Here is a 22,806-nt window from a genome sequence, read left to right on the forward strand (position 1 = left end):
GTGCGGTCATCTATGCTCATGCTCATGCTCAATTCTGAATTACCGTAAAACGGGGTATCATTGATCAGCGGGGTAACATTGATCGGCTTGACCGACCTCATGAAATGTTCAAACAAGCATTTTATATTGAATCAGTTTCTGCTATTGAATGGTATATCGCTATCTGCTATTATTTAGCTATTAAATGACATGTAATTCTTGAAAATTGAATTTCATAAACATTGAAATAAAACGATTTTTCCATAAATGTCTTTCGTACCGCAATGAGATACATGGTCAAACATTCATGCATGGCAGGAATACTAGATACAATATGAGGTTCGAAATCACTGTACTACTTCAATATGATATCCAAGAGTTGGATTTAATAACCGAAACTTCTATGAAAATACTGCTTTTCATAAGATTTATAAAAAGTAGGCTATCAATTTCTTAACCCATTGCCTACCTTTAGGCGTAATTCGCGATTTGGAGGATTTTGATCTCAAAATATCTCAAAAAGTACATAACTTGTAAGAATTTGGACAACATATTCGAAATCAGCGACCCCGAATTTAGTAAGAAATGGTATTTTCAACACAAACAAACATTGATCACTGACATGATCAATGTTACCCCCCCAAATCAGCAAAATCAAAAATTAGATTAAAAAACCTATTTAAACATGTTTTAAAGTATTGCAATACTTTTTCGAGTAGCTTAACACATACTCAGAAGGCCAGTACTTGTTTTAAAAATATAAAACATGTAACGTTTGCTTAAACAAGAGAATTATTCAAGAAAGATTGAAAATTCTGATCAATGTTACCCCGGATTACGGTATCGATAATCTTTGAGTTGGCTCGAATTAAAAAAAAAATTGGCGAAACAAACCTTAATACCGAAAACGCCTAAATATATGCACGGCACGTTCTAATGCACATATCAATTGAAAACCCCATACAAACTTTGGTCATAAACTGTGATGGCCCGGTACAATATTTTTAAAAAATTCTTTCACTATGACACTTATAGGATCCCAAACCCCTATTTTTTCTCATCCCATAACACCAAATTTTGTCGAGCAGTGAAATCAAAGAGCTTTCTTGGAAATTGTGAGGCAGACATAATGATACACTTTACCCAGGATATCGAGAAAATATCCAAATGGAACGAGCCTTAAACCTGCCGTCATCGGATTGACGATTTAAACCTTCATCTACTAGGCTAACTGGAGATCTCAAGCTGATTGGTTATGGTAAATTAATGTCGTCGATGATTATTTCTTACTAAGGGCAGTGAAATTAGCAAATAGGCATTTTTTCATGACTTTTCCATCTCTGGCCCATGGGCAAAATTACGGATTCTTGCCAGGGGGTGCACTTCAAACAGCCTGGCACCCCCAGTAGTTTCGCCTGTGCTCTGGCCATTATTGTTAAACTTCTTATGAGAACAACTCGACTGAAGGGTGGAAATTTCCATTAACATGTTTCAATTAATGATTACCACCATCAACTCCTACTCTGGCAGCAGCGGCTTAGTATCGCGTTTGGTAGCCAAAAGTGGTGTCAAATATCGGCAAGCACGGCTTCACTGGCCGTCCTTGACCTTGTGTGGTTTTCGGATGATGTATTTGACGATTACCGGAATTGAAAGCCCCAAAGAAGGTGCACAGGCACGTGCCGCACAACTTGCTAGTAGCCGCATGCTGGGCCTATATAGGTATTAATCTTTTTTTCACATTGAATTGTTTATTTGATAAACCATTTAATTTCAGTATGGTATAAAATTGAAAATGTCAAAAATATTAAAAAATAACTGCTTTATTTTTTGGTCGAAAAACTTTATTGACCCACATGGTCGATTTTTAGAAAGCGAACAGTTAAATGCAAAGTTGGCGGCATCCTTCTTCTTCTTCTTAATGGCCCGACGTCCCCACTGGGACTTGGCCTGCCTCGCTTCAACTTAGTGTTCTTTGAGCACTTCCACAGTTATCTGGGCTTTCTTTGCCTGCCATTGCATGAATTTGTATATTGTGAGGCAAGTACAATGATACACTATGCCCAGGGAGTCGAGAATATTTTCCCGACCGGAACGGGAATCGAACCCGCCGTCTCCGGATTGGCGATCCATAGCGTTAACCACATTGCGTTAACCCCATTGTGGCATCCATTTGTAACGTTTTAAACTTCTTGGTTCTTGGTGAGCTTCCGAGAAATGATTCCAACATTACTCATTTCTTAGTCCATTTGGGTTTCTTGTCTGATCCGATTACTAATTCGATTACTAATTCCATAAGCCTCGAAGCACCAAAACGTGATTGATTCAACGGACGAAAAAAATAAACTGGTTATGAGGGGGCCGTTGGCCCACTTAGTCCTATGCAAGCAGGTGACTAGGGCCACTCTATCAGGAAGAATTGGTCTGTAAATTCGAGGATTCAAAGGAGCAAAGCAAATGTGTTGATGGATGGATTGGCCTTGATGGCATGCCCGGTATTCAAGTTGGAAATATCGGCCCAGATGGAAGAATTACTTTGAATCAAAAGAGTGATGGGAGGGTTGGAGAAGAAGGATGCCTTGAAGGACTTGGGATGAAGGGATGAAGGGAAAACCAACTCAATGATCATGGTAGTTCAGGTATTAAGGGGGATCCTGGTGATGAAGGTAACTTTGAACCATGATGTAAACTTTTATCTTCAACATCGAACAGCTATTTTTTAATTTTTGCTACATACTGTATTCTGGGACTCACACCCGTAAGTCATTTATTGGGGCCTCAAATATGGATTTTAGCGGTACTGTATAGGAATCACAGCGGAAATTTATGAAGAAATCTCCCCGGATTCTTTCTTCAGGAGTTATTCAAACATCCTTCCCGATTATTTTTTTCAGTTTTGTTCAGAAACAGGCTCTGCTCCAATTGGGACATTCGGAAAGGCTACAATTCACCCGTCTATTATTTATTATTCAGAGACATGAACTTTACAAAACATGAGTTAATCGTACATTATTTCAAAACGGATTAATTTTCAAAGGCAAAAAATAAAATAAAAATAGTTATTTCAGTAACAAATTTTGAAAACGACGTATAATCAATGGAGTAGCATTGATTATACGTCGTTTTCAAAATTTGTTACTGATTTATGCAACAAGTTGCAAAATTATGGTTTTTTCAGCACGAGTTTAACATTTATCCAACGGTTAAGATGATCAATTCTCCGTTTCTGCAATGAAATGGTGCAATCAATGTGGGTATCATGATTTCTTGCCTAATTTGATGTTTTTTAGCAAAAGTTTGGTTAACTGTGTTGTTGTATTTTTTTTTTTTTTGCAATTTGGCACTTTAAAATTACTTTTATACTTGCCGTTTCAATATCCTAACGGCCTACTTTTCGGTACTATTCAATCAAATGCATTATGGTTCATAACACTAGTTTACAACATAAAATGAAAGTCGTGAACTTCTGTCAACGACCAAAATTTTTGAAGCATAATTTAGCGCTGATTTCGTAACCGTGCTTCAAAAAATCTAAAGTAGAACAGTTTTTGAGTTTTAGCTCAACATAGAGTTTTACAACTTTTAAAAATATGGAATTTAATAAAATTTAAATATCTTGTGTTTTGATCAACCAATTTTAAATCTTTTTCCATAAATTAAAAGCTGAATATAATACCTTTTGATCATCTGAATGCAGGTTTTGCGTCAGATTGATGAAATTCAAGATATTGGTGAGTTTTGGGGACGATCTCCTTAAATTTTAGCAAAATTTTCAAAAATATTAAAAGAAATGTATTTTTTTTTCAATAAGAAAAAACAATTTAAAAATTATTTTTCAACGTTTATTTGACATATCATATGTAAGCGAGTTACAGTAAAAAATTCAGCTCAATCGGAGTATTGATTACTGAGAATGAGATGTGTGAATTGAGCGACATTGCTTAAAAATAGGACAAAAATCGATTTCAAATCATCAACCTTGTATGGAAAATCGAAAAAAATTCCGCTCTACTGTAATTTTTTTCCTTCGCGTTTTCGAACTCAGGGCATGATTCTACACCAAAAACAATCATCAGCTTACCGAGTTCAAAAATGCTGTAAACTAGTGTAATGCATCTCATTTGGGTATCATTATGAATCATGATTGACAACCTGTGTTACCACACCACAGTAAGAGCTTGAAAAACTGTGACGGTTATAGCACGGCTTGCTTGATTCAGATTTCGTGATGGAGCACGTGGTCGTTCCCATTCAACCACCGAGAAGCACAATGCACAATGGTCCACGAAACAGATTTACGAGGAAAGATGCATTCAGCGTAGGGTGGCCCACACTTATATGAAAAACAAAAATTTCGAAAAATACCAAGTCTTACCTCCTAAATCAGTTGTTTTGGACTCCCAGAAGCTGCGTTCAAAATTTGAGCAAAATCGGTTGAGCCTAAGGGGGCGCTCAAAACGCTTGAAGTTTGTATGGGAAAACTTGGCCAAATGTATGCAGAAATTTTAAGTTTTTGAATTTTGCCGCTAGGTGGCGCTGTAAGCGTTCAATAATCAAACCCTTTGGTATTATTGTAGGTGACTATATGCCAGAGAACTTTGTCGAAGGCTGCGAAGTAATCCGACGGCTGTGAACAAAGTTATACCCTAGGCAAAGTGAGGCAAAGTATTGAGATTTCATTATTGATATTATTCCTTTACATGTATTGGAAAAATAACAATAAAGTTTATCCTCACTTTTCCTAGGGTATAACTTTTTTCACAGACGTTGGATCACTTTGCGGTCTTCGACAAAGTTGTTTGGCATATAGTCACCTACAATAACACCAAAGGGTTTGATTATTGAACGCTTACAGCGCCACCTAGCGGCAAAATTCGAAAACCTAAAATTACTGCATATATTTTGCCAAGTTTTCCCATACGAACTTCAAGCGTTTTGAGCGCCCCCTTAGGCTCAACCGATTTTGCTCAAATTTTGAACGTGGGAGTCCAAAACAACTGATTGAAAAGGTAAGACTTGGCATTTTTCGAAATTTTTGTTTTTCATATTGTTTACACTTCCGGGACCGTTGGCGATAGATGTTCGGACACTTATTCAAAAACTCGCGATACAAAACTTTGATCAAAAACAACCGGTTTATTGAAACTTCGTTTTTGGCACTAATGCACTTTTATTGCTCGATCGAATTATTCGCCTAACTCGAGCGCGACGCGATACTACGTACGGTTGTATATGAACTAATCTGCCTCTCGTATTCTGTGCGATACGAGGAGGTCAGTGGAGAGTATGACACCGAGCGATACCGATCAGTGGCTATCGATCGGGCTACCTACGCTATCTACTGATAAAGATGGGACAATCAACTAGTGAGAAAAAATAGGATGGACTGATGTACATTTTGTGGATTAATATGGTCTTCTACAAAGTTGTTCCCAAAAATAAGGCCCTCTTTTCAATATACATGAAAATTGGGGTGGTCCATATTTTCAAAGAAATTGGGAATCAAACTTTTTTGTTTGCAAGAATAACTATATACATACTTCGTGAAAGTTGTAAGTTAGGGTGGCTCAAGCTTGTATGGAAAAAACACATGTCAAAAAGTTCGATGGACCCCCTTTTCATTTCGTTCTATATGACGCCACGATGCTCAGGTCAAATTTTCAGCTAAATCCGTTAACATTAGGGCGGTGCTAAACTCGTTTGAAGTTTGTATGGGAAAACATCGATTTTTGCAATTTTCTTCTGAGGGGTTCTAATTTTGCTTAAAACACGTAATCAATCCTGTGGTAACCGCGTGTGGCTGGCTCGAGTGTGTATAAAAGACTGATCATTCTTGAGCGGCGCCGCGGAGCGTATGCTTGTTGTCGACCCACCACGCAGGTGCGCGTATGCATAAGTGTGCATCGTATAATCGTTATTGATAAGGTATTTGTCACCACATCCCCCTTTCTTTAATCTACATCTGAACATTGAACTTAAATACTTCTGTGATATCCTCACATAACCTATCGGACGCTAGCAGATGATATACCTAATGATTTTATTAATCTGAGCTCATGGTACGCCTACACAATAAATGTGTAGTCATGTCTTGCTTTTCTTTTCAAATTGCGATGAATGTCAAGGAATCAGCTTCCTCTCACCTTTTCTACAATCAGATTGAATTCATAACTATGGCTAGGCCCATAGATTGACTGTTTCTTTGAGGTTGGTTCTCTGCCTCCAGAAAACCTTTCAGCCTAAAAATTACGAGTTTAATTATCAGCTGTTGCCACTCTTCGTTGTCTAGAATAGTAGAACATATAGAACGATCACCTCTAGTAAGTGAAGAACTCGTTACCTCACTACATTTAGTTAACATTGTTTGCAGTGATCAATGTTCTTTCAAATTTGGGTGTGTATAATATGTAAAGAAAGCACTTGCAAATCATACAGAAACAATAAAACCGATTGCGAATCCTTTTATTTTCTTTTACATACCCAATATGAGCATTTTTCTATGCCATGCTTGCAGTGGGGTCTGTATCTATAGACTTGTTTAATATCGCGAGTTGGTGACTTCATGAACAACAAAGGAAGACATGCATTTACAACGGATCTCATATCAATTTTATGATATGCACAGTATTGTTATTTTTTTTTTAGAACGTGATTACCTGTAAATCGATTTTCACTTCTTACTTCTTGAGTGTTTTTTTTTTCTCAAGGTTTGCAGTTCTTTTACGATCAACTTGATTCCAACATTTCCTTTCAATTTACTGTAAATGCACGAACAGTGTATTTCGTACGTTACAACTGAATTCAATCTCCGTTTTATTCACTTGCTTGCAACTGCTTCACGATTTCTTAATACGCTGAAAAGATTGGAACACTTGAAAGATTGATTTTCTACTTAAAACTTGTATCACTTGATTTTTTTTTAATCACCCCAACATCGTTCATGGGTCTATCCTATCCTGGCTTGGAAAGAACTAATTTATGGTACAATTGAATGATAAGGCAAAGCCTTCAAGTCTTTTGAACATGCTGGTATGTAGTTCTCGTGCTATGTAAATAGAAATGCACAACACTTCACGGACACCAACAACAGCTATTTTTAAGCTAGCATTTCTTACTTATTTCTCACCTCGTCAATCTATCCTGAAGTTGTCGTTAGGAATTCTTTTGTCTTGCGCACATCACCATTACTGTACTCAACTGCCTCCTTGTGCTGGCATACGTAATGGATATCACACAGCACTTCTCATCGCTACTGGATCCCTTAGTAATGACGACTTCCTACAGTTCGAAGTGGCTTAAGGATGGACTACGTAGCTTTCTTTCCTCTCCTCTGTGTCTTGGTACTGCCGCTATGGTGACAAATCTACTTTTGGTAGATTCTGTACTGAAATTTACTCAAAACGGATACGGAATCGACATAAAAACCCGTTTACCTTATTCACGAAATGGTAGAATTCTGTAGTCTCCTTCACTTTTGCTTCTTTTTCACTTCTCAAACTTACAGAACTTTTCCAGCATCTTCCAACTTCTCGAACTTTACAAACTTTTTTTTTTGTAATAACTCTTTCGCCTTATGGCTCAAAAACCTGAATGATGGTAAAAGCAATTATCGACTTTTTAAACGCAGTTTTTCCTGTTAAAAATCATATAGGCGTTACTAAATACAGTTTTACCGTTATCCAGAAGCTACATAGAGTTGAGTGTTACATTTGCATTCATTTCGGATTTCTTCTGAAACATTGATTTTAAGCTTTTAGAAGAAATGAATTTTCACACAACTGCCGCAAAGTGGACATTCAAGGAGTCATCGAATGCCTTCTTAACGTGACCTCATTCCTCTTTCATTGCCCTATTTAACATTCCAGTTCTCAATGGCCACCATTACGTCACCTTTAAGCTTTCCTAAAAAGTTTCGCCTTCCTGTTTTCTCCATGGCAGAGAGTTTAACCTTAACCTTCTATAAACCCTCAGTGAATTTAATCACAAATCATCCAGCGAGTTTAATCATTTATTTGTCATCGTGCTGCATTCTTGTTCTTGATGTCAGTGAATTAAATCACAACCTTTGCTTCATTCTTAGTGAATTTAATCACTACTCTATTCACTCTCAATGAGTTTCGTTATCGATTTCGGGTGAACTATCCAGTTCATCGAATAACGGGGACTGCGACATCGCCCTGGAAGGTGTAATGTAACGAGCCAGGCTCAACAGCCGGGGTACGATCTTCACTAAATCCGACCAATTTGTCTGTTTTGCGCATGATATGGATATTATTGCTAAAACATTTGGAACTGTACAATGTACAGTGTACATCCACCTTAAACGTGAAACAGCAAAAGTTGGGCTGGTGGTGAGCGCGGCTAAAAAAAAGCACATACTGGTAGGTGGAACTGAGCGAGAAAGAACATCCCTCGGTAGCAATGCTAAGATAGACGGGGATACTTTCGAGATGGTAAAAGAATTTGTCTGCCCCGGTTCTTTGCTAACGGCTAATGGGAGGTATGCTCTTCAAACGAGATCGCTCAAGTAATTTTCGATCAGTGCATTATTTTTCCGTGACTGGAATGGTCAAGAAATTTAACACAGCAAGCCCCATTTGATTTGACGTTTCGTTTCACTAGGATCCGGAATAAAGCGACGCTTTATTATTTCTTGAGCGATTCCTTGCCTGAATTTTCCACGTATCGAGATAGGCCAAGAAATTTCTTGCGTACTACCCATAACAATAATGTGAACAGTAAAATGCGAAGGCACAGTAGAAGTCGCGCCTACTGCGGTCAATAAAAAGGTTTACCCCCGTACCATGTACAAGCCGCTTGAATGACCGGTGGTTCTCTCACACGACACGAGACATGGACCATGCTCGAGGAGGACATGCAAACACTCGAAATTTTTTCGAGCGACGTGTGCTAAGGACGGTCTTTGGTGTCGTGCTGGAGAACGGTGTGTGGCTGCAAAGGGATGAGCCACGAGCCCGCTGTACTCTACGGTGAACCTAACATTATGAAAGTGACCAAAGCTGGACGGATACGGCGGCCAGGGCATTTTGCAAGAATGCCGAACAATAAACCTTGTAAAGCTGCTGTTAACTAATCATCTGGTTGGAAGAAGAAGTCATGGAGCGTAGAGAGCAAGAAGGACGGACCAGATGTAGCGTGATCTAGCGAGCGTTGAGCTGCAAATCGAGTATTATGACGGCAAATTGTTGTCTCAGTGTTACCATGAACTTGGTAAATAAATGATATAAGTTTCGTTTAGAAGATAACGTCTCGACTGAGCAACTCTCGCTTCTCAGTTAGTGATCAATGAGTGCCTCTATAGCCACCAACTAAGAGCCCCCTCTGCCAAAAACCACTTCGAATGAGTACACCGTGTGGCAGGTACGAAGATTCTCCAAAGTTTATGAAAGTCATGGACCGACCGGGAGCCGAACCCGTCTTCCTTAGCATGGCTTTGCTTTCCATGCGTTTACCACTTCGGTTATATGTGCTCGATGAGTTTTTGTTCTCTGCTTGGTTTCTCACTTTTCTCCATGTCAGTGAATTTAATCACAGCCTTCATTACGCTCTGAGTGAATTTAATCACAGCTTCTTTTGTTCTCAGTGAATATCCTTAAATACTTTTTACGGCTGTTTATTTCGCTTCGTGATAGTGAATTTAATCACATCATCTACATTCATCTCAGTGAATTCAATTCAATTAACAGTCGATGTTGAATTATCAGTCAATCTCTGTTCTAACGAAGAACATCAACAAAATTGCAAATACCGGCGAGAATTCAAAACATTTTTTAAGTCGACACTGACTAGAAGGGTTTATGGGCAGTATGGGTATTTTGAGATACTGGCAAATACATATGATAATAACTGCCTTTCTGCTGGTACAAATGAGATAACAAGTTGCACCGAAAAAAAACATACTGAAAAGGAACATTGTTCATGTTAATAAGACGGAACCGCTATCGAAGTGTTGTTACGCATAATTGTTGATTCGGCGTTATTTTTCAAATATTTGAACAGTTGTCTTGATGAAGAATAAATAAGATATCGCAATTTAATATACTATTTCACACCGACGCAGCCTTCCACAATAGTGAATTTAATCACAGTATTCCACAAATCTCCAATAGACAGCCATAAGTGAGATTCTAACAAAACTTAATTGCCAAGCCAACCGTGGAGATGCTAAAGATTGTTTTTTTCAAGGGTTGTCTTACCGTTTGGCAGGGTGCTCTGCAGGCGCCGTTCTCGATTTTTTTTACTGTTCCGCGTTCCTCTAACCTTTGTTTCAACCATTCATCAAGTCATGCAAATACCATACACATTTACAATGACTTTGTTAACACTTACCCTGCTATTGGGACAATTTAATTTAAAGTAAATTGTAATTGTATAGTGAGCCTCGGGTTCAACCACCGGTCGGTTACGAATATCAGTGACCAGTACTAAAGGCATAAACATTGTTTTCACAAAGCTCAATTTCTTCTGATTATCACCTCTTCGTTCAATCGCCGATGTCATTAATAAGTTTGTACTGTTACACGAAGATTGTTTTCATGGTTCACCGAAAAATAACACATCATTGTGCTACATAATTCATCAAACACCAAGCTCCAAGCGCATCATATCGTCTCACGCACTGGCAATAAATTCAAGGGAACGCTTCGACTTGAGCGCTGTTGTAATTTTCATCACACATTCGAAGAAAATTACTTGATGTACACGGAAGCAACAGCATGAAGACTTAACATATTGTCAATAACTACATACCTTTTAGATGTATGTACAATAGATGTTTGTATCTGATACAAACCTCCACCTCACGCTTACGGCACAATTCCGCTCCGGATCATCACTTGCACTTTGCACTCGGCTCTTTTCTGTTGTAAATTTCTTCCCTATTTTATCTCAACGGAACCGACAAACATGACAAAACTACACGAGTTGCAAGCCATTTAATTCAATCACATGTGCACTGCACCCCAATCGCTTCAGAAAAGACAAATTTTAGCTTTTCTTTCACATTCCACTTTCACTGCTCACCGACATGTTGCGACAAGATTGGCGTCACCCACTCATCCTCTTCCATTTTTTTTTTCGATTTCCCCTATTGCAACCGGGAGTACAAAACCACTTATTATGTGTATTACTAATTCACAGAACATTTGATTTGATTCATTTTATCGCTTTAATACCCGCGCGCTTTTTTTTTTATCCTCGTCGCCACTTGTGGTAACCGCGTGTGGCTGGCTCGAGTGTGTATAAAAGACTGATCATTCTTGAGCGGCGCCGCGGAGCGTATGCTTGTTGTCGACCCACCACGCAGGTGCGCGTATGCATAAGTGTGCATCGTATAATCGTTATTGATAAGGTATTTGTCACCACAAATCCTATAGAAATATAGCCTGGGATATGCCGAAAAACTTTGTCGAAGACCTCAACGTAATCAGACACTTGCGTAAAAAGCTATAGCCTGTACAATACGGGCCCATTCAATGAGATTTTATTGCTATTGTTATTCCTTTACATGTTAAATGTTAAGCAGATGGTCTGCATGTTATATCTTTTCTTACAAGCTTCGGATGACTTTGCGGTCTTCGACAAAGTTTTTCGGCACATGTAAGACTATAGTTCTATATAATCGGTTATGTGTTTTTTAGTAAAAATAGTGCTCCTCATGAGAAAAATGCTAAAAACGATGTTTTCCCATATAAACTCCCATACAAACTTCAAATGAGTTTAGCACCGCCCTAATGTTAACGGATTTAGCTGAAAATTTGACCAGAGCATCGTGGCGTCATATAGAACGAAATGAAAAGGGGGCCCATCGAACTTTTTGACATGTGGAATTTTGAGCCATGCTATATGTAGGTCTATCAATTTTGAGCAAGTTTGCTGAATAAGCTTAGGGTGGTTCAAGAAAAACCGGTTTTCTGGCGTTAACTTTTTCAGTTTCGATTTTTCATCAAAGTCGCCCAAGAAACACTTGTAGAGTATTTGAAGATGCGTCGTTTCGTGTGCTAAGATGGTCGTTATCTCTTTTGGTTCAAAAGTTATAGACATTTTTCTTAAAAAAATCATAGTTTTTTAAAAGGGTGTTGGGGCAAACATAAAAAATATCTTTTGCCCGCATTCAAAAAAAGAAATGTTGTTATAAAACATATCAAAAAATTAGAGGGGTGTTATTTTTGTAACTCATGTGAAAAATACTTGAAAAGTGCCTGTTTTTTCTAGAAAATCATCAATATCTTTTGAACGAAATGACGTAGCAACATTCTTAGCGCACGAAAATGTGCGTTTTTTAAAGCTCTAAAACTGGTTCTTAGACAACTTTGATGAGAAGTTTGAAACAAAAAAGATAAAGGGTTTAAACTGTTTTGACCAAATTTGGAGCATTTTCCCATAGTTTTCATAGGGTGACGCTAGAACAAACCGTTTTATTGCTTTATCTTTTTTGTTTCAAATTTCTCGTCAAAGTCGCCTAGGAACCACTTTTAGAGCTTCCAAAAACGCACATTTTCGTGCGCTAAGAATGTTGCTACGTCATTCCGTTCAAAAGATATTGATGATTTTCTAGAAAAAATAGGCACTTTTCAAGTATTTTTCACTTGAGTTACAAAAATAAAAAAGATATTTTTTATGTATTTTTATGTTTGTAAGAAAAATGCCTAACTTTTGAATCAAAAGAGATAACGATCATCTCAGTGCACGAAACGACGCGTCTTCAAATGCTCTACAAGTATTTCTTGGGCGACTTTGATGAAAAATCGAAACTGAAAAAGTTAATGCCAGAAAACCGGTTTTTCTTGAACCACCCTAAGCTTATTCAGAAAAATACCTCTAGATCAGTCAATTTTAAAGCTACATAAAAAGTGTCTTCGGCAAACTTGCTTAAAATTGATAGATCTACAACTTTCCCGAAGAATGTATACAGTTATTCTTGCAAATAAAAAAGTTTGGTTCCCAATTTCTTTGAAAATATGGACCACCCTAATTTTCATGTATATTGAAAAGAGTGCCTTATTATTAGGGACAACTTTGTAGGAGACCATATTTGCCCAAAAACTCATTTGACGGCGTTGAATGCATCTTTTCTCGTAAATCTGGTTCGTGGACCACTGTGCACTGATCTAAAAGGGTTTCATAATTTGGAATGTATCTTCAATGCTTTTGTAGGTTTATAGTTTTGAGCGAAGTTGCTAGGATTGACTGGTAACATATGTAAATCTGACATGAGTTCTTTCCACCGAAATATAGGGTTGCTTGGGTCAAGCCAATTTGGTGTTGATGGGATCGATGTTTATGTTGGGTTGTTCCCGTTTGCTCCCATGTGAGAAAAAAAAACTTTATTTTCGTATGATATATACAGGTAATAGACAAATTGATCGAAATAGACAAAATTTTCACTCCTCAAAAAAAATGGTCAACTAGCTGTAACTTTTTGAAAAAAAATCATCATTTAAATTACCGTTCTACGCATAATTGTCCTATGTTCTAGGGGAATTCATATATACAAGGGTCAATTATGCGTAGAACGGCAGTAAAGTTGTTCAGCTAGTTGTCCATAAATGGTCCAAATTAAGAAAATTTTGAGCTACTCCAATTAAAGTTAGAAAGATTCTCATAAATGGCATATCTATCCGATGGCCTACATTGAACTGTTGTTTCCGGATTTAAAGAACCAAATGCAATGAAATTTTGAGTGTTTACGACTTATATAATAAGCTTTGGAAAACTTTTGACTCAACCTTAAATTGTTAATACGGAAAAAATACTGTGGTAGTAACTAAAGTTTGGGTTGACGCAAACAAAAAAAATACCCTTGAAAAAGGCTTAATAAAAAGCCGAATCGTCGGGAAAAGCAAAACTTGCCGTTTTGATTTACCCAAGACTGAGAAAGCCAGCATACCGGAAACTAGAGTTACTAATTTTCAAAAAAAAAAGCCCCATGCCGCTCAAAGCATGAATACGCACACATTTATTAAACTTGCTCGTACGCTAACATTTTTGTGAAATTTCAATATTTATTGTATACAAAAGTGGCCATACCGAAATTATTGCAGCTTATTTGAAAATAACCCGAGGACGTAAACATGTGATTTAAATAAATTTGTCGAAGACTACAATCATTTGAATTATATCAAAATCAAGCCCTTGAAAGACATTCAGGGAAAAAATACAGATCAGTTACTCTAGATGAAAATCAAAACTACAAATGTAAAAAATGTGATAATAACCAATTCAATACACTTTGCCAAAGGCTCTGAAGTTATATCGTAAGATAAAACTGATTTAGATCAGTCAGAGCATACTAAAACCAAACCCGAAGCCGTTAAAGTTTAGTAGAAACAAATCTAAAGTTCTTTGCCGATGACTGAAACCCTCTAGGATGCAATTCTAAAAAAAGTCATATAGAAAAATAAAGCTTATCTGGATCAGCTACAGCATATATAGACTAAAACCGATGAGGTAAAAGGAAATACTAACCAATGCAGAGAACTTTGCCAAAGACTGCAACCCTCTAGGATGCATAGCTAGAAATCCAGAGAGTCTTGTAGGAAATAAATCCTATCTAGATCATTTACAGCAGATCTAGATGAAAACCGGAGACGTAAAAGCGTTGTACCAATCAATTCAATGAACTTTGTCGAAGACAGAAACCCTCTAGGGTGCATGTAGTGAATTCCAGAGAGTAATTTGGAAAAATAATACTTATCTAGATAAAGCGCAGCAGATCTAGATTAAAACGGAAGTCGTAAAAGTGAAGTAGTAATCAGTCCAGAGAACTTTGCCGAAGACTGCAACCCTCTCGGATGCATAGCTATAATTCTAGAAAGTCATGTAGAAAAATAAAACTTATCTAGATCATTTACAGCAAATCTAGATCAAAAACCTGAGAGGTAAAAGTATAGTACCAATCAATTCAGTGATCTTTGTCGAAGACAGAAACCCTCTAGAATGCATGTAGAGAATTCTGGATAATTATTTAGAAAAATAATACTTATCAAGATAAAATACAGCAGATCTAGATCAAAACCGATGAAATAAAAGTGAAGTCTAGAGTGAAGTACTAACCAACGCAGAGAACTTTGCCGAAGACTGCAACCCTCTAGGATGCCTATCGAGGATTCTAGTAAATCATATAGAAAAATAAAACTTATCTAGATCAATTACAGCAGATCTAGATCAAAACTGAAGACGTCAAAGTGAAGTACTAATCAATCCAAAGAACTTCGCCGAAGACTGCAACCTTCCAGAATGCATATCGAGTATTCTAGAGAGCCATATAAATAATTAAACTTATCTAGATCAGCTACTGTAGATCTATATAGAATACATGAAAGTGTAGTACCAATCAATATAAAACACTTTGCTGAAGACTCGAACCTTCTAGGATGCTTATCAAGAGCACTAGAAAACATGCCGGGCGGGAGCCGTGTTCATTTGTAGCTAGGGATGTTCAAGATAGCTACGCAAATAGTTTACTGCATCTATCATGCCTTTTTTGCCAAGCATAACGATTTGTCACTTTTCGTAATCACTCTTAAAATTTGGAACGCCAATCAAAAATAGTGAGGTTTTTTAAAAATGTTCCTTACTCACGCAAGTCTGGGGGAAAAATGAGCATCCCTAGAAACATATTTTTTACAGAACACAAAAATAGAAGAGTTGGGTAGAAGATCCCTGAAAAAAAATTTGAATCGAACCACAGACGGCTGAGAACGAGCTGCTCAAAGTGAAAGTTCCAACTTTTTTCTGATCACGGTATTCCACGTGAGTTTTTCCATCACGGTATTTGGAGTATTAAAGAAAACTCGTTTTACAGAAAATGTTATAACTTTAGTAATTAGTATTATTTTTTCATGTTCTCAAGCTGATTTTATACATTAACAATTGTACTATGTATGACGTAAAAAAAATGAAAAAAATATGGTTACACTACACTTCAACATAATTTAAATCTTTTCGTTATTTTCACGCACCTCAACATATATAACCGTTTAAGTCCTTCTCCATACTTTTGTGAATACTTTGAACAGAATCTGTGATGCACTTCGGTGTATAGATCCCAACAAACAAACGCGAGTCACGAACAAGCATGCATGCTGAATTGTTGCTTTATAACAGTAACGATAGCTGAACTAAATTTTTCTGTACACATCACTGTACAAATGTTTTTTTATATTTTTTACAAGAGTTTTATAAGATTTTTATTCGATTTGTAATAATAAATTTACTAAATAGTTTAACAAGACCTTTTTGTTCGAATCCGACGATATGATATCGAAAGAGTTTGTTGCTTGCCAATAATGCATTCAAGCAGTTTTTTAAATAACAGCTAGAATTGATTTGAGACTTTTAAGCGTTAACGAACAACCATTTTTTTTCCAGTCAACTTCTCTAAATAACCGCTTGGAGGGCCGGTCGGCTCCAAATTTATATTCCAACCTTCCCGAAAAGGCGTCAGATAGCCAAAAGTCATCGAATTGGGAGCTGAACTATGACCGGGGCGGAAATTAATTAACTACCGGTTTTCCACCCGACGACGACGACGAGAACACGCTGCTCAATTTTCACTTACCGACACTGAAGAACAGATAGGCGTAGGCGACGTTGGTGGGGTCGGTGGCGTCCCGATATCGGATGCACGTCTGCTTCCTCTCGTCGTAGTAGATCCCGAAGCCGAACAAAGGAAGAAACGTGAAGAATGCTCCCACCGCCCAGAGCAGGAATATCGATCTCCTTATCATTTTATCGGACACATGCTGAGAGGGTGGAAAATAGAGGGAGAAAAAAAGAAACAAAGTGGAAAAGTGTTAAAATGTGATCAAATCAGTCAACTTGCACGAGGACGGCTCAAGCGGCAGACGGAATAGTCTAACGACAGTGGTTCTCATTCTCAGTTTTAAAAGAACTGATAAATGTCAATTTCTTGATTTTGCTTTGGCTGACCAAGCCATGTGGGAAATTACACTGTTGAAAATGCTTTGACATCCATGTGCACAACAGAACATGTGCTCGATGAACAAATTGAGATTTGAAATTATGAAAAGAAATCCACGTACTCCGGTGAGACTCGAACTCACGACTCCCAATTCGCTAGACGGGCGCTTCTATTCCTTCAAGCTACGGAGTCACTCGACTATCTCCGTCGCCAGCAGGCCTAGAACTGAACTCGATTCCACAATCGCACATGGTTATCTTCTTTTCACAATCCAAACCCCCTTCGGATGGGATTAGATGAACATCTAACACATTGTCTGTTGTGCACATGTATGTCAAAGCGGGAGAGGAAGTTATTTTTAATTGTCGAGAGCTTCGGGCACTGCCTTCCAATCACTTATTGGTATGGTAATTAGTGTGCAGTCGGACTCTCGACGGGTCGGTCCTCGGCCGACCGAATACGGTAAGGGTGACCGTAGCACCTTACAAATGTCAATTTCTTGATTTTGCTTTGGCTGACCAAGCCATGTGGGAAATTACACTGTTGAACTGATAAATTCAATCAACATGATTGCTGATTCGCTTGTTAGTTTCAGAACGACCATTCATTTATTTAGTTCAACATCAAATTCTCGACAACACAGAATCAACAATTTGCCGCCATAATAGGGTATTGGTTCCCTTATTAACCCGCAAACACCCGGGACGATCTACTTTTGGCAGAAATGCAATATCTTCTTTGTTTTAAAACATTTTACCCCGAAATTTTTTTTATAGTCAAGGGGAATAGTTGTGCTAAGAAATGCATGGTACCTCCCCCCTTTGCACCCTCCCCCCTATTGCGGGGAGGCGAAAATACGTGGCTTTTTTTTGTATTTTTTATAAATTCTACATGTTTTTGCTCAAATTTCATCGTTTTGCTAATCATCAATAGTTTCCACTGGTCCTAGACATGCAAAGTATTACTACCCATCATAGTCTGTTGAAGTTTTGATCCCAGAGCTATTCTAAGGCCTCCAAAGTACTCTGAAGTTTGTGACACAAATCTGACATTCTCAACCAAATTTTATACACGATGAATGATTATAGAACATTGTCTACGGTACTCAAAAAGCCTCAAAGCACCCCTAGAAAATTCATGGTACATGAATTCGGTGATCTAGGTCGTCCAAACTATTCTGGAATTCATTTTCTTAAGATCTAAAACATCTACCATCGTTTGTGTGCACTCTGTTCAAGAAATTTAGTCACGTCACGATGTCCAGTATACCTTACAATGCTATGAACAACTTGATATTGTGGTAGTTGGACATTCCGTGAAATACAAATGGCCTCCAATACACTTTGAAGTTTGGCTTACGATATCTACATACTGTCTCTTGCTTTAGTTGTGAAAATTTTTCGTGGAATGTAGTCTATAATGCTGATGGAACCTCAGTGCACATCTATAATACTTTTGGTACATTCATGGGATATTCCGGGCTTTCCAAACTATTCTGGAATTAGGAACTTCAAGGTCTACAGGCTCTACGCTTGTTTTTCTTTACTCTATCGGCATTATTCTTTCACGACTGTGTCTGTTGCACCTCATTATATTACGAGTATCTGTATTTGTTGCTATTTGGGTGTCCACTGGCATACAAATGGACCCAATGTATTTTGAAGTATGGGTCGCAATATCTGTAAATCTTAGGATATTTCTGTTGTAGCGAATGCTTGTGAAATATAATGTACGCTACTCTTAGAACCTCAGAGTGCAATTCTGATAACTTAGCAACATTCACTTGGTGATATAGGTCATCCAAACTATTCTGGGATTAAGACCATCAAGCTCTACAAGATCTACTCTTGTATATCTTTATTTTATCGATGTACTTCTTCCACGATTACCTCTGATGTATCTCATAATTTGTTGCGTATTTGTGTTACTTGTGCATCCACTAACATACAAATGTTCTTTATGGTATTTGGAAGTGTCGGAAATTACCCAAGAATTCCTCTAGGCGTTCCTCGGAAATTCCTCCAGGAGTCCCTCAGGAATTCATCGTGATGTTCTCCGAGAATATCTCTACGAGTTGTTACGTTTGAAATGTGAATTAGAAAAAAAGTCCTAGATTTCGAGCATGGAGAATGAAATGATTCGTGCACCACGTGTTGAGAGCCCCTGCAACAGACCCGTCGATTCTATCCATCATCAACCAAAACCATATATACCTCAGTTCAGTACAGGCGACAGTTTGGCTACATATAATCCGTCATCTACACGACAACGCGACAACGATGATCACTAGTTTTATCGCCGACTTTGGCGAACAAGACGTACGATTGAGATGTGGCCAGAGAGTTGTCGGGTGAAGCACACCACGCACGCCGATGAGAGAAGCAGAAAGATGAGACTAGCGTCGGTTCTCTGGTGAGCAATTATCTCATTCTTGTGTAGCGTAGCAGAAATCGTATCGTCGGTCGAAGCGAGGTCCGGTTCGAGAACTTTTCTACGGGTCGGCAGTAGTAGCCGGCGATTAGGGAAGTTAGCATAGGGAGATGTAGAATATAAGAAAAAAAGAAGATAAATGAATGAGAGGAAATGTGATTTTCTGTGTTCGAAATGCGTGATAGGAATGCGCAATCCCTTAAGATGTTACAGAGTGTCTCAGGACTTCCCGTGAAATTCTTCAGAAGTTTCCCAGCAGTTTTTCGAAAATTTATTCAGGAGCTATGCTAGAATTCCTTCAGGAGTTCCTCAGGAATTACTTCAAAAACTTTTCGAAAAATCCGGCAGGAGTTCCTCGGGGATTCCGCCAGAAATTCCCCGAGGATTCCACGGGAGTCTCCCAAGGATTTCTTCATGTGTTCCCTAAAAACTCATCAAGGAAGTTTTCCCAAGAGTTCCTCCAGGAAATTTTCCAGGGATTCCTCCAGCGGTTTCCCCCAGGGATTCCTGCATGGATTGCTCCATGGATTTATCCAGGAATTCATTCAGGTATTCCTTCCTTCAGAAGGAATTGACGAATTTCGCACCAACTCGTCTTCGGGGTTGGCAGCACCCCTTCAGAATGTTATGACACTTTGTAGGTTTCAAGACTTTACCTTTTCAAGCAACTTTGCGTATTTTGTTTTTTTCAAAATTAACCTAGACTAACATTTAAAAAGAGTCAAAGTTCTTTAACTGTTTTTTTTTTCACAAAAAATAACTCGAATATGATAAGATGTACAAAAAAGTGATGTATGGGTGACATTTAGAGAATTGTCCAAGCTTTCATGAAAAAATATTTTAAAAATTCTAAATACATTTTTACACGCTAAAAAATATATTTCTAAAATTAAAAGTCAATTTACAGAAAATGCCCACTTTTTTATGTTTTGAAATTTTTTTCCAAGAAAGTCAATATTGTTGCCTAACTTTCCTCCATACATCACAAGATGGGCACTTTAAAGGAAAAAAAGTTTTTCTAACAAAAACTTTTTCATGTTAGTTTTTTTAGCGTGTTGCGCATTAGCCGTTTTTTTCACAAACAATATAACTCGAATATGATAAGTTGTACAAAAAAGTGATGTATGGGGGACTTTTAGGGAATTGTCCAAGCTTTCAAGAAAACATATTTAAAAAATATAAAAAAATGTTTTACACGCTAAAAAATATCTTTTCAAAATTAAAAGTCAATTTACAGAAAAAGCCCACTTTTTTATGTTTTGATTTTTTTTTTCCCAAGAAAGACAATATTGTTGCCTAACTTTCCTCCATACATCACAAGATGGGCACTTTTAAGGAAAAAAAAAATTTCTAAAAAACTTTTTCATTTTATTTTTTTTTGCGTGTTGTGCATTAACTCGTACAGTAATGTATCCAGAATCCTAATGACAATCCATTAAAACTTAATGGGCTCAACTACTTTTTTAATATCTTAACGTGCTTGACATTGAAAACGTGCTTGATATTGGAAAGGGCTCAAGACAAATTTGCTTTTAGGGTTTTATATCAATGAAAACGCTTGTGTTTTGATGAATTATGTACATATGTATATGTGTATTCAATTATTTTCTTTTCTACTATATATTCATCCTTCTTTTATACATTCTATTGTAACGTTTTTTGAATATTAAATCTTTAGTCAAAGTAAACTTTTTTGGATTATCTTTTGAATTCGAAAACTTCTTCGCTTCAATTTGATTTTCAGAAATTGGCACAAATGAATGAAATTTTTGTGTACCAGGTATTGTTTTTACGTGACTGTATGTGTATAGTTCTTCAAGTTCATCCGTCATTTTTGCATATTGTTCATTTGAAATAAAGCAGAAATTCAATTTTGTTATATGTATATCTGACTGTTTAACTGCCCAGTCATACAGTTCTCGAGGAGTTGTGATTGTGTTTCCATAATCTCGAGCAAGACTTGCTCGTTTTGCCATTCGCTTGAGAGTACCTCCAACAGCGTCACATGAACCTTTGCCATGTGAAGTTGCGAAGAAGTGCCATTCTGCTTCCAATCCATAATTGGACCGAAAACTGCACAAACTGGCAAATTTTTTTTTGTTCTTATAATGAGCTGCTGCTCCATCTGACATGAAAGTAATTTTTGAGAAATCAATCGATTGTTTAATGAAATCCAGCAGTTTTGATATAAATAACTGAACTGCTGTTGTATCGTGTGTAAGTACTTCAGATATTATTATAAAGCTCAAGTTTTCCAACTTATTTTCTTTTCTGTAGTACACTTCAAAGGGGTGAATGGTAGCTTGAGAATTATTCCAATGGTAACCTTGAGCTGAATTTTGAATGATAAATGAATAATTTTCTGAAAAGTCACAAATTGTTAATACTTCACCCTGTTTAAGAGATTCTTTTCTATCCCGCAAATATGAGGATTGTTCTTTATAAATGAAATCATGAGTTATAAGCTTATCAACTTTTTCTACAAAATACGGAACAAACTCGTCTATAGTCTTAGTAATAGTTTCCAAATTGCATCGATCAGTGGTTAGCCATTGTTGATATAAAACCGATTCTTTATCATTCGCTTCTAATAATGATGTTAGTTCACTGGTTCTAGGCACACAATAATACAATTTCAGCAAACAGAATGCTGTTTTAAGCATTCAGAAATCAAAACAAGCTGAGAAACAGGTTCTATTCCAGTTGGGATGTAACGCCAAGAAAAAGAAGGCACCCAATCAAACAAAGTTGTAATGCCCATTGAGTGTTATTAAATGGGTATAAGGATTATTGATACATCCTGTACGAGTTGATGCGCAACACGCTAAAAAAAATAACAGGAAAAAGTTTTTGTTAGAAAAACTATTTTTCCTTAAAAGTGCCCATCTTGTGATGTATGGAGGAAAGTTAGGCAACAATATTGAGTTTCTTGGAAAAAAAATTTCAAAACATAAAAAAGTGGGCATTTTCTGTAAATTGACTTTTAATTTTAAAAATATATTTTTTAGCGTGTAAAAATGTATTTAGAATTTTTAAAATATTTTTTCATGAAAGCTTGGACAATTCTCTAAAAGTCCCCCATACAACACTTTTCTATAGGTCTTGTCATTTTTGAGTTACATCGATTTTAAAAAATTCTTCGAAAAAAAGTTAGGCCCTCTTCAAATGTTACTCTTGAAAATTTTCGAAAATTTAAGTATGCAAAGTTGCTTATAAAAACCTAGTCTTTATGCCCACCAAGTTTCATTCGATTCTGAGAGGGTGTTGCCAACCACTGGTCGAGTTGGCGCGAAATTCGTCAATTTCTCAAATTCATCCAGAAACTCCTCCAAGACATCTGTCTAGAATTCTTCCAAGAATCTTTCCAAGAATTCCAAAAACTCCTACTGTACCTTCCCCAAGAATTTTACCAGAGAACCCTCTAATATATCTGCCAATAATCCCTTCAGGAA

General features: G+C 37.2%; 1 protein-coding gene across 2 annotated transcripts in view; it reads right to left on the minus strand.

Moving 5' to 3' along the window:
* LOC134291406 (prostaglandin E2 receptor EP4 subtype-like) overlaps nt 1-22,806 on the minus strand; it is a 91,905-nt gene that overhangs the window by 7,254 nt on the left and 61,845 nt on the right. For both annotated transcript variants that reach the window (XM_062859116.1, XM_062859117.1), the window contains exon 3: nt 16,562-16,745. In XM_062859116.1, the coding sequence (XP_062715100.1) occupies nt 16,562-16,745 (184 nt within the window). The remainder of the gene's footprint in view (nt 1-16,561; nt 16,746-22,806) is intronic.

This window comes from Aedes albopictus, chromosome 3 (assembly GCF_035046485.1).
Source record: "Aedes albopictus strain Foshan chromosome 3, AalbF5, whole genome shotgun sequence".
In the NCBI taxonomy this organism is placed as follows: Eukaryota; Metazoa; Arthropoda; class Insecta; order Diptera; family Culicidae; genus Aedes; species Aedes albopictus.